Genomic DNA, 13579 nt, shown 5'->3' with positions numbered 1-13579 from the left:
AGCTCGTAGTCAGCTCGGTTAAGTAGGTGGATGGGCGTGGCTTCGTTCAGGTGGGCGTGGCCTGAGGTGAGGCTCTCTGATGGCGGCAAGTGGGGGAGAAGCCTGTCCCGCGGCAGCGTTTACCTCGGCTGTGCAGGGGTCAGGGAAGCAAACAAAAGCCCCAGGAACAGTTAAGTATGAGCACAAGTTTAAAAACAAGCACGTTATTACAATTTTAAAAAGATCGATTCTGGTAGATTTTACGCTAAGCTCCCGGCTGTGCCTCAGGAGTTTCTAGTTCAAATCTGGGGCATTCCATTACAAGTGACTCCACAACCCTCCAAGCAAACAAAGCTAGGCAATAAGACTTTAAAAGATCTGTAATACTTCAACATCAGGGCGCTAAATGGAAGGACCTCTGGAGACAACCCCCCAGCCGCAACTTTTCACTCAACAAGAACAAGCAGCATCCTAGACCATACCTTTATTTCATTACCACTATTCCAGTTCTTAAAATCATACCAGATAGGTGGCAGCGGAGACAGCGATCACTGCCCCCAAGAAACCAGCTTTAAGATCAAAAAGCCCAAATTTGAGCTATCTAAAGAACTGAAAGAATCAATCCACACCGTCAATTTAAAAAAAAAAAAAATATTCAGCAGCTATAGACGAAACTCTAGTGGAAAGAGCAAAACAGCATCTTGGGAGCTGCTCTGGATCCAGCGAAACCAGGAAATGGGAACAATTTACAAACATCATGTCTACATATGCAACAAGACCTAAGCCACAGTCACAAACAGGCAATGAAAGATCGGGCAAATTCTCTCAAGAACATAAAAGTAAAATTAGAGGCATAAAAACCAGAATCTATCGCACAATGAGAGAGCTCCAACAGGAACCCAAAGACACAGCAAAGCACGACCAATTACGGAAATTAAAATCAACTTTGAAAAAACCAAATGGGAAGCAAACAGATCTGCTGAGGATAACTTATGTGAGTGATAAGAGGAAGGGGTCCCAGTAACCAAAGAACAGTTTACTAAATAATAACAAATAAATCAACCAAGAAACAAATCTGTCCACATTGTTTTAATCACAATGTGAAATGTATATAACAAATATATAATTTTGTCTCAGAACGTGAACATGGTTTCGCAGTGCCCCAAGTATAGTAAAGAAACAAGGGAAGGGGGAGTGATCCTGTGAGGAGGAAGTGGAGGGAAGGAGGAAGAAATTCTCAAGTGACAGTTTAATCAATATATATACATCATTTGTCCTCACTACACAGTTTGTGTAGAGATGGGGACCACAAGGTTCAAATAATTATTTCCATACAACAACATACTCCACAAGGTTCAGAAAATGAAAACAATGAGGCGTGGAGTTGGTAATGCGAATAGTTGTCGACGTTTCGACCCCCTAGTATGCAGGTAGAGTTGCTATCCTTGCTGTGGGGTCTTCATCAGGACAGGGGTGGGGACACCACGAAGTGGTATTCAAAAGACCGTGGTGCAGCTCGCGTCCCGCAACGAGCTGCGAATCGAGCTCGTTGCGGGACGCGATTCATTCCCTTGACCGAATAACTACGAAGCCCTTGTCTGACTAGACCAGACCGCCACACGATCCTATTTTTGATCGCGTTTATCAGCCTCTTAGTTCCGCTTCACCCAACGATACCTTGGACCATGCTAATAGATTAAATCGGGGTCGTCCCTATACCAACTCGTGTATCTTCACCATTGACGATATATCTGGACCGCGCCAGTAGACTGCACCACGGTCTTTTGAATACCACTTCGTGGTGTCCCCACCCCTGTCCTGATGAAGACCCCACAGCAAGGATAGCAACTCTACCTGCATACTAGGGGGTCGAAACATCGACAACTATTCGCATTACCAACTCCACGCCTCATTGTTTTCATTTTCTGAACCTTGTGGAGTATGTTGTTGTATGGAAATAATTATTTGAACCTTGTGGTCCCCATCTCTACACACACTGTGTAGTGAGGACAAATGATGTATATATATTGATTAAACTGTCACTTGAGAATTTCTTCCTCCTTCCCTCCACTTCCTCCTCACAGGACCACTCCCCCTTCCCTTGTTTCTTTACTATACTTGGGGCACTGCGAAACCATGTTCACGTTCTGAGACAAAATTATATATTTGTTATATACATTTCACATTGTGATTAAAACAATGTGGACAGATTTGTTTCTTGGTTGATTTATTTGTTATTATTTAGTAAACTGTTCTTTGGTTACTGGGACCCCTTCCTCTTATCACTTTGGGTCCCAGTGACACTTTCTGGGTACAACCCCTTGTCTATACCCCCGAGGATAACTTATGGGCGAGACTTCACGCTGACATTAAACGGAACGATGGGGCAAGGTTCTGGAAATCAATAAACTTATTCATAAGACCAATGCACCATGGGATCTCATCTAACATCTCAGAGGACACATGGGCAAACTATCTTGGTACCCATTTCAACCAGGCTGAGGTATATAACCAGGACCAGGAGCTTGCTACTTACAAAAAACTTCCAGCGAGCAATGGTTTAAGCTCCTCAGAATGGCACTCTCCGAGCGAAACAGGGAATTTGCCGAACTTAAAAAACATAATTCAGCACCAAATCAAGAAGGGAAGAAGAGAGGGAGCTCCAGGGCCGAATGGAATCCCACCAATTCTTTACAAACAAGATGCGACAGGCTGGGCAGCAGCCCTGGAACCCCTTTTTTTAGAGATAAGACATTTCAACATCCTGCCAAGCTCCTGGAAGGGCTCAATTATCTCTCCAATTTACAAGGCAGGAGACAAGGCTTCCCCTCAAAACTATCGATTGGTGGCTTTAATCGACAATGAGGCAAAATATTTTGCAGGCATCCTTCTAGAAGAGTTGATGGCTTGGGCAACAGAGAGATCCTTAATTCCGGCCAACCAGACAGGCTTTGCCAAATCAGTAGGCACAATGACTAACATTTTGAGCATGGGCATGCTCATAGATAAGGCAGAATTAAACAAAATGCCCATTCATTTCTGCTTCATTGACTATAAGGCCGCTTTCGACCATATAAACCGGAACCTCTTATGGTCTAAACTGAACAACTGGGGGATATCGAGACCACTTTTGGACCTGCTAATCAATCTCCACACAGAGACCTGGGTACAGATAAAGGTGGGGGATGGCTCCGTTCTGTCAAGGCACATACAGACCAACAAGGGCCTGAAACAGGGCTGCGTCCTGGCCCCCACCCTAGTTAACTTGTTCCTAAGCGACCTGGTCCCCATTTTAAACGGTTGCAACTCCCACGCTCTGAAGCTAGGGGGACTGCATTTACCTTGTCTACTATATGCTGATGACATCGTCCTTATAAGTTATACCAAGGTAGGACTTCAACACCTCCTGACTGCAACACAATGCTACTCAGATAAAAATGATCTTACAATAAACCTTGAGAAAACACAGACAATGACCATCAGCAGGAAAAAAAGTAAACCAACATCATGGTACTGGAACAAGACAAGAATTGGAGATACCCCAACATATAAATACTTAGGAGTGAAGATTGATAACGGTGGGCAGTTCTCCGCCCAGAGAACGAGTATACAAGGGAAAGGGCTATCTCTGGCAATTTCGCTGAAGTCTCTAAACCTCAAACTTTCAGGCCCCTCTCTTCTACCCCTGATGCAAGTAATCCACGCTAAACTTCTCCCAACAATTACCTATGGGAGTGAGGTACTTAGAGGAAGGGATGCCAAGATTCTTGATAATACAATAACAGCAGCCTACAGAATCATCTTCAGCCTACCCAAACAAACCTCACCAGCTCAAATCAGGCTAGAATTTGGCATCGAGCAACAGCTCCTAGCAAGGCAGGGAGCCTACATGATAGCCTGGGACAAAGTGAGGAAGTCAAAACAGGGAACATTAAATGAATATTTGTGGAGTGAGTTAGCACAACATCCATCCTCATCAGCAGCCAAGTTCCTACTGGACAGCCGGACGAACACAGGACTAGAGCAGCTCTGGGATACCCCAGTAAGCCATACAACTTTTAAAAAATTGATCAAGAAATCGATCAAACAGCTATCATGGGTCCAAGATAAGGCAGCCCTCTCCAAAAGAACGCATGGTTGGATTACCCTAAACTCGTACACTACTAAGGCACCACAGAGCTACCTTGGCGAGGTATACTCCAAATCCGTCAAAATGCGTTTCTTAAAGCATAGGCTGGGCTTGCTACCCTGTATTCAAAATCTCCTGCGCTGGGTCAAAATAAAAGCTGATCCCCTTTATCGGCTATGTGGCTTGGGGCAAGAGGACATGCTGCACTTGATATGCTCTTGTGAGAATTTACACGATGAACGGAAATACTTGTTGAAACAACACTTCAATCGGCAAGGAATCCGCACACGAAGGAAGGCAGTTCTGGCTTGCTTTTCTCCCCATGACTCTCGCTTGAGCTGTAGCTTCGTAAAATTTATGAAGGCGGTGGAAAAAAAGATGCCTGAAATAAATCTATAACGGTCCCTGTACTATTGATCTATTAACGCTTTGTCGAATGACATTACTGACTCAAAGAAGTTTATGGGGATATCAACAAAGTGGAAATATTTTATAATTATAAAGCTGAACTTTAAAAAAACAAAAAAACTTACTGCTTACGAAGTTGCTGCGTGCACATTCGAACTAAGGAAATGTGAATGTTTTATTCTCTTTTATTAGAATTGTACTTTTATTATTCCCTGTTCTTAACCTATTCTTGTATTGTAATGGTTTTAAGTAACTATGCGAAATAAAATTATTACTATTAGTAGCAAATCTGAACAGAGCCTCTATTATCGACTTACATTTAAGGTTAGCTAAATCTATATGAGATCCCCAGAGGTTAGAGCTTGAAAACAGCACACCAAGATAAGAGAAGTTATGAACCTCTTCAAAGTTGTGGCCACTCACATGATGGGATTTGTTCTTCATCTTCCTCCTCCTGCACACCATAACAAACGTTTTTCCCAGATTTAGTGTTAAGTCCTTTTGTTCCATGTAGGAAAAAAAGCTATTGATCAACAGTTGGAGTCCATTTGCTGACTGAGATAACAAAACCACATCATTAGCACTGATATATCATATAAAGAGCCAGCTTCCTACAAGAAGGCTTTTTTTTTAAAAGCAACCCGTTTCCCTTAAAGGAAACAGGACCATTTTAAAAACAAAAGTTTACTTATTTTCTTTTGTTTGTTTAAGTAGAGGCAGTGGTCTTCTGGGCCACTGCCCTTCTTAAACAAACATTTTTGTACATGCACCAAGGGGAAGGGGGTCCATTAGGGCCCCCTTCCTGTTTGCGAATGCATTACCACAACACTTCTGTAGTCTGTAAAGCATTAATGTTTTGCGACCAGAATTCGGACATAAAACATTAGTACATACTATTCAAATTCAGTATTTGGAAGGGATGCCCTAAAACATCCCTTCCAAATACCTAATCAGTATGTATTTATAATCCCAAATAACGATCAGTAGTTTGTTACCTAATCGCAATTTGAGGATAATACAAACCAAATGCCTTTCTGCATTTGCAAACGAACCAGACCATTTGTGAATACAAATGGGATTTATACATCTAGCCCTTGGAAACAAAACAGAAAACTGAGTTACCTGCTTTGGCCACGAATGGAAGCCTCAAAACTCTATTTCACTATTTTCCAGTTGTTAGTTTGCAACACATTTCTACTTACTATCATCTGCTTAATTGCTCCCCCTCTCCCCAAAACGTTTGCTTTTCAAGCCAGATGATAGACCTGTTTGTCCAGTTAGCTAAATGTGCTTCTTTTACTCCTGGGGACACTTCTTAAGAGTCTTAAGAGTCAAATCTATTTTCTTTTCTACCTATCCAAACTATTTTTTTCTGGTTGAAATGAATTTGTTAAGATTGCCTCGCCCAGTTTTGCTGATTTACTGCAGCTATTACTCTTTTGTACTTTTTGAAATTATCACATTCATGTTTTATGCATTTTGGTCAGTTAAATGTTGATGCTCATTCTTTTGCCTGAAAAAGAAGCCTGATGGCTTAAAAAACACAACTCGAAGGGCTAGATGTAGGTAATTGTATTTTACCGATTCGAAAATACCGAATTTTACTGATTCTGTATTTTCGATTCGGTAAATGCAATGTAGGTAAAAAGTCGGTAAAAAATACCAAATAGTTAGGATTCAGAATTTACTGAATCGGTAATTACCGATTCGGGATTTGCCATTCAGAATGAAAGTCAATTACCGAATCGGTAAATACTGATTCGGTAAAATTGGCAAAACGTCAAGGGTGGCAGGGTGTCACTTTGACACCCTGTTGCACCCCTGATTAGTGCTTGTGTGCACATGTGGCACACATACATGCCCTGTCTGTCACATGGCACAGGTGTAAATGCACATATTTGCATTAACATAGGAATTCGTTATTTACCACCAACTAATAGTTTGTGGTAAATAACGAATCCTTAAAGCCCAGAAGCACTGTTTGCAGTGCTTCCTACATCTCATTTACCGATTCAGTAAATACCGAATCGGTAAATGATGATTCGGTAAATACCGTATAGGTAAATACCAATTCGTTCTTTACCGAATCGGTAAATATACCACCTACATCTCAAAAGTCTATTACCGGTCGGTAACGGCCGATTTCGGCCGTTCCCGACCGGTAATAGCCTACCTACATCTGGCCCCAAGTTCCCGCGGCGAGGGAAAAGAGAATAAATAGCCAGGTACGGAGAGATGACCTTTGTTTTGGAGCCTGCCTTTCTTTCAGTGTGATGCTTTAGATTATTGATCATAATAGTGCACGTTCATCTGTTGACCCAGGCCAGCATCTCTGAGTGAGTGGAGTAGCAAGCAATCAGCATGTGGTAACCAGATCCCCACCCACGGGCAGTGTCTAAATCTAGGGACAACCAGTCTCAGGGCTTGTGAGGAAAGCTGAGGGCCTGATTCACAAAGTTACACTTACACTTTTGTGTAAGTTTACTACTTTTAGATATTCACAAACTATGCGCATCAATAGGATGGTGGGTGGACTATGTCCGTCCGCCATCCTGATGGAAAACGGGACCGCCCGCCATATGTGCAGTGGTGCCGTGGGGTAGATTAGGATGCGACCGCCACACTGGCGGGCGCATCAAGCATTTTTTACATTGCAGCGGGTGGTTCTTTCAGCAGCACCCGCCGCAATGGTAAAAATGCATGTACAAATTGGCAGGCACCGCGTGGTGCCTGCCGCATTGTGCATGCAAATGCAGGGGGTACCATTGGTACCCCCATGTGCAACCTCCACCCCCAACACCATGGGGGCCCTGCTACGGGCCCCCAACAGCATAGACCGCAAGCCTTTCCATGGCGGCAATGCCACCATGGAAAGGCTCATTACCGTACTCATCATAATATGGATAGCGATGTCTCACAGACACCGCCACCACATTGTGATCTTTTACCGCCCGGTCGACACGTCAACCAAACGAAAACCGGAGGACGGTCTTTCCGTTCGCCAGGGTCCCCCGCCATGCTAATATGGCGGGGGAAATGGGTCGCGGGCAGAGGTAAATGTAGGGCGGATCGCCACCGCCATGCGGGCAGTGGCGATCCTCCCTACATTGTAATCTGCCCCTGTGTATGTTTACCTTTGTGAATCAGGCCCTAAAAGTAGAATCCGAGTAATAAGGAAGATTGGAGGCCTTTCCTCAGAAGTGTCTCAGAAAGACTAAATATTCACAAGATGTCAAAGACAGAGGACGCAAGTTTTGTTAGAGTCCATTTTAGGCAAATACGTTACATAAATCCTTCAATCCTCCTGAGGAAGTAAAGAAAACAGAAAATAATATACATTAGGGAGTACTACTGTGCAGGTTCGAGTTCTAACAAGATAGCATAAAAAGAAGAAATCAGTGTGAAGTTCATATAGGACTTCAGCTCACTTTTGTACCTTTACAGAAGGCGACAAACTGTTGAGTGTGAAAGAGAGCATGTCCAAAAGGTAATCTTCAACACAAGGAACAACTTCACAAATATGCATAGCTCTTGGAATGCGCTAAAAGATAATTGTTCTTACCGATGTTATTACCAATATTTGGTTCAACTCATCTGGGACAGGTGATGTCACAACATCCTGATATTGAAATAACAAGTACCTGTGGAAATAAACTTTATTGTATGAAAAGGTAACTGAATAACGGAAACATGTTTTCCGGTGTTGTATACTTCTAAAGAGATCCATAAATAATTAATCAACATTAGGTGAGGGATCTTTGGGCACCCTACTTAGCAGCATACCATCTAGTAACCTTTCAATGACTATTTATTATGCATGTGCCAATGATGTCATTGGACTATTTTACAGAGATATCATCAAGCAAAAGTCTTAGGATGAAAAATGTACTAGCAATCTTAAAGAAAAGTTTCAATTCTATTAAGTACATGACGGTGAGGGTTATGCCTACACTTTATTAATTTATTAAAAAGCAGCCATTCCATAAACACATAAACTACGTTTCCCATCATTCATGAGGAAATGAAAAAAAAAAGTTGCAGTAACAACTGTCCAATCATGGCCATGCTGGGCCATGATTGGACAGTTGTTACTGCAACTTTTTTTTTTCATTTAATTAATCAACATTAGGTGAGGGATCTTTGGGCACCCTACTTAGCAGCATACCATCTAGTAACCTTTCAATGACTATTTATTATGCATGTGCCAATGATGTCATTGGACTATTTTACAGAGATATCATCAAGCAAAAGTCTTAGGATGAAAAATGTACTAGCAATCTTAAAGAAAAGTTTCAATTCTATTAAGTACATGACGGTGAGGGTTATGCCTACACTTTATTAATTTATTAAAAAGCAGCCATTCCATAAACACATAAACTACGTTTCCCATCATTCATGAGGAAATGAAAAAAAAAAGTTGCAGTAACAACTGTCCAATCATGGCCCAGCGTGGCCCTTCTCAGCTTCTGTCTGCCTCTCCTTGTAGTCAACTGTGCTGGAGGTTGTGTGCCTCTGCAAGTGGAACTATAGATCACCTATGCTGGAAAGAAATAGAAAGACAAAAAGGAAAGAAAACGCAAGGATCCTGGGGTAGTTACTTAAACCAGGTGATAACGGACCTTTCCGCCCTAGATATTTGGAATCTTAGCATAGGAGAAAAGGCATTCAACAAACTAATTAACATCACAATAAAATGTTTGTCTCACTCAAAGGATGAGAACACCCTACTGCAGAGACGCCATGCCTGGACAGTTATTAATTCATATGGGAAAAGGAAGCCTCAGGAATATTTATCAGCGTATTTCTCACGCACTTTAAAACATCAATTTATGAGGTCACGTCTGGGCATGTGGGAAACAAAAGACTTAATCCCAGCATGGAAGGATAAAAGGGAAAATTGAGACTGCAGATTATGCGGTTATAAAGACGAATCTATTCAACACATTTTTTGTGTATTCCCTATGTTACTAAATGAACGGAAAGCACTTCTAAAATCATTACTGAACAATTTGAATATACGCTCATGTAGAGAAGCGGTAATACCTGGCTCGGCGGGACTTCAATCCCATTAGTATGTAGACGGGTGAAATTTTTAAACGTGTATTTGAAGGAAATCGGTTGAAACTATATAGAGAGCGAAAAAGAGTCTCTAAAAAAACAGCCAACCAGAAAATTAGGAAGAATCAAAGTGCTGTATTCTTTTTTCTTCTTAAACTTTGTTTAAAAAACGAAATTTTAAATATTAGACGCATAAAACTTATTGATTATCTTTGTATGATTAAGCAAACTATTTTATGTGTATATATGTAGTAGTAATATTTAAAAACTGTTATTTGGTGTAATGGTTTTTGTTTTTAAAAAAAGACTGATCACCCAAAAATAAAATCTTGGAATCTTGAAAATCTAGTCTTTCTTCCTGTGACCAAAGTGACACCCACTCCTGTTTGGAAGACTCCGATCCTGTAAGAACCCATAAACAACATTTAAACCAGGACTTCAGGTGAACCAGCCAGTAATGCAATGTCAGGTAACACAGCAAATGCAAAGAAACAAGCATGTTCAACGCAGACCCGTTCATACAATTATTTAAAAACTGGTGAAAAAAACTGTTACTTACACCCTGAATGGAGAGCTCCGATATCATCAGGTGGGTGAAATTTAACGGAGCAAACAAGTGGGTTAATACTCGCCTCCGTGTCCTTAATAGAATTGAAACTTTAATTTACGATTGCTGGGAAATTTTCCATTTGATGTCAGGACCAGGTGGCGAGGATTATGCCAGTCTAAAGCTTGTCTACCATCAGGGTCACAATGCAGGAGACTGGTTTGAAGTAAAACCGTTTAAAGGTTGAATCTGATGACCAGTCCTCGGCATTCATAATATCCTCAGAATGGACCCCAAGGGCAAATGCATTCAATGGCATAGCACCTCTGGTGGAATGAGTTCGAAAACCCTAGTGTCAATACAAGCCTCTTGCATGGTCCAGCGCCCAATGGTAGGGGAGAAGACAGCTCTATGAGCTTTACAAAGGACAATAAGCAGCTGTCTCTCCCCATGTGGTCGGAGTTCCTCGGTTATTGGCTCATACTGTTTGACATAGCGAACAAAACATAGTTTAGGGAAACCCGGGAAGCAGGGTCATGAGATAATTCTCGAGTTGCACTTCGTCCTACAGGACCCATGGAAGGAAACCCCATCATGAGTAAAGGTGCGACCAGTAATGTCTAGAGCCCGGACATCTGAAACTCAGCGGCAAGAGACCGAGCACATAGCCAACTCCGCAGACAACTGCTTCCTAGAAAGATATTTATACCATGTCCAGAAGAGGAAGAGTTTCAATACCTTGTCGACATCCCAAAGCATTGAATATCTGAGTTATGGGGGAAGAGACAACCTGATACCCCGGAGAGGTTTCTGGACCAACAGATGTACACCAACTGGACATGTCCTGCAGAGATTGCAGACCTGAAGGTGTTGACTGACCTACAAGCCAGACCTTTTTCCAGCAGGGAAGCAAAACAAGCATTTGCAATGCATAAGGCCTCGCATTAGGAAAGTTTGAGCTATTGGTATTGTAAATGACACATTTTTTATTTATGTGTTGGCTTTGAAAATAGCAAAAATAATAGCTTTGTCATTTACAGTTCCAATAGTTATAACTTGTGACACCTATAGCATTTGTAATGCAATATGTGTGGTATTCACGTGACTTAGATGTATTGATATTACAAATAACAATGGTTTTTAATTTTTTTTAATAATTAATACTTAAATAAAAGTTATTGTAATTTATAATGGCAATAGCTTAAACTTTTGTAAATAACTTTTGGAAGAATATGTTCAGTGTATTTTATTGTGACGAAAATCCAAGAACAGAAGTGAAGTACTAACCCCTTTTTGTGACATTTGTAATAAAGCTTGAAACATTGAGAGAACATATTTGACCCAGTTGTTGTTGAATGGTTGCACAGATTGATGCTGTGGTGGTGCTGAGTGATGTTGTGGTGGCGACTAGTGATACTCTGGCATTCAATGATCCTGTGGTAGCGCATAGTGATGCTGTGGTGGTGCTGAGTAATGCTGTGGTGGTGCTGAGTAATGCTGTGGTGGTGCTGAGTAATGCTGTGGTGATGCGATAGATAGAGTGAGTGGGATAGATAGATAGAGTGAGGGCGATAGATAGATAGAGTGAGGGCGATAGATAGATAGAGTGAGGGCGATAGATAGATAGAGTGAGGGCGATAGATAGATAGAGTGAGGGCGATAGATAGAGGGAGGGCGATAGATAGAGTGAAGGTGATAGATAGATAGATAGATAGATAGATAGATAGATAGATAGATAGATAGATAGATAGAGTGAGGGCGATAGATAGATAGTGAGGGCAATAGATAGATAGATAGTGAGGGCAATAGCAAGATAGAGTGAGGGCGATAGCAAGATAGAGTGAGGGCGATAGATAGATAGAGTGAGGGCGATAGATAAATAGAGTGAGGGCGATAGATAGAGTGAGGCCGATAGATAGATAGATAGATAGATAGATAGATAGATAGATAGATAGATAGATAGATAGATAGATAGATAGATAGACAGATAGATAGAGTGAGGGCGATTAGATAGATAGAATGAGGGCGATAGATAGATAGAATGAGGGCGATAGATAGATAGAGTGAGGGCGATAGACAGATAGAGTGAGGGCGATAGATAGATAGACAGATAGAGTGAGGGTGATAGATAGATCGATAGACAGATAGAGTGAGGGAGATAGATAGATCGATAGACAGATAGAGTGAGGGAGATAGATAGATAGATAGATAGATAGATAGATAGATAGATAGATAGATAGATAGATAGATAGATAGATAGATAGATAGATAGATAGAAGTGAGGGCGATAGATAGATAGATAGATAGATAGATAGATAGATAGATAGATAGATAGATAGATAGATAGATGGATAGATAAATACATAGATAGTTGTGTGTGCGGTTGTGTGTGTGGTTGTGGTTGTGTGTGCGTGGTTGTGTGTGTGTGGTTGTGTGTGTTATGCTTTGTTTTGCTATGCTATATTTTGTTATGTTATGCTATGTTTTGTTGTGTTTGGTATGCTATGCTATGTTTTGCTAGGCTATGATATGTTTTGTTTTGTTATGCTATGTTTTGTTGTGTTTTGTTAAGCTATGCTATGTTTTGTTGTGTTTTGCTATGTTTTGTTATGCTATGTGTTGTTGTGTTTTGTTATGCTATGCTATGTTTTGTTATGTTATGCTATGTTTTGTTATGCTATGCAATGTTTTGTTTTGCTATTCAATGCTTTGTTTTGCTATTCTATGCTTTGTTTTGTTATGCTATGCTATGTTTTTTTGCTATCCTATGCTTTGTTTTGTTATGCTATGCAATGCTTTGTTGTGTTTTGCTATGATTTGTTATGCTATGCTATGTTTTGTTGTGTTTTGCTAGGTTTTGTTATGCTATGTGTTGTTGTGTTTTGTTTTGCTATGCTATGTTTTGTTATGCTATGCAATGATTTGTTATGCTTTGTTTTATTATGCTATGCTATGCTATGTTTTGCTATCCTATGCTTTGTTTTGTTATGCTATGCTATGTTTTGTTGTGTTTTGCTATGCTATGCTTTGTTATGCTATGCTATGCTATGTTTTGCTATGCTTTGTTATGCTATGCTATGTTTTGCTATGCTATGCTTTGTTATTCTATGTTTTGTTATGCTATGCTATATGTTGTGTTTTATTATGCTATGCTTTGTTTTGCTATGCTATGTTTTGTTATGCTATGCTATGCTTTGTTATGCTATGCTATGCTATGTTTTGTTGTGTTTGATATGCTATGTTTTGCTATGCTATTATGTTTTGTTTTGCTGTGCTATGTTTTGTTCTGTTTTGTTAAGCTATGCTATGTTTTGTTGCGTTTTGCTGTTTTGTTATGCTATGTGTTGTGTTATGCTATGTTTTGTCATGTAATTCAATGTTTTGTTATGCTATGCTATGTTTGTTTTGCTATCCTATGCTTTGTTTTGTTATGCTATGCTCCGTTTAGTTTTGCTATC

At 40.6% G+C, this 13579-nt stretch overlaps 1 protein-coding gene across 1 annotated transcript in view; it reads right to left on the bottom strand.

Moving 5' to 3' along the window:
• Window positions 1–13579, bottom strand: part of C4_1H18orf63 (chromosome 4_1 C18orf63 homolog) — a 1615038-nt gene that overhangs the window by 1500381 nt on the left and 101078 nt on the right. The window contains exon 2 of the mRNA XM_086966887.1: window positions 8079–8157. Within this exon, the coding sequence (XP_086823013.1) occupies window positions 8079–8157 (79 nt within the window). The remainder of the gene's footprint in view (window positions 1–8078; window positions 8158–13579) is intronic.

This window comes from Lissotriton vulgaris, chromosome 4_1, assembly GCF_964263255.1.
Source record: "Lissotriton vulgaris chromosome 4_1, aLisVul1.2, whole genome shotgun sequence".
Classification (NCBI taxonomy): Eukaryota; Metazoa; Chordata; class Amphibia; order Caudata; family Salamandridae; genus Lissotriton; species Lissotriton vulgaris.
Note: the sequence above shows the minus strand (reverse complement) of the source record. Positions and strands in the feature narration are given on the sequence as shown.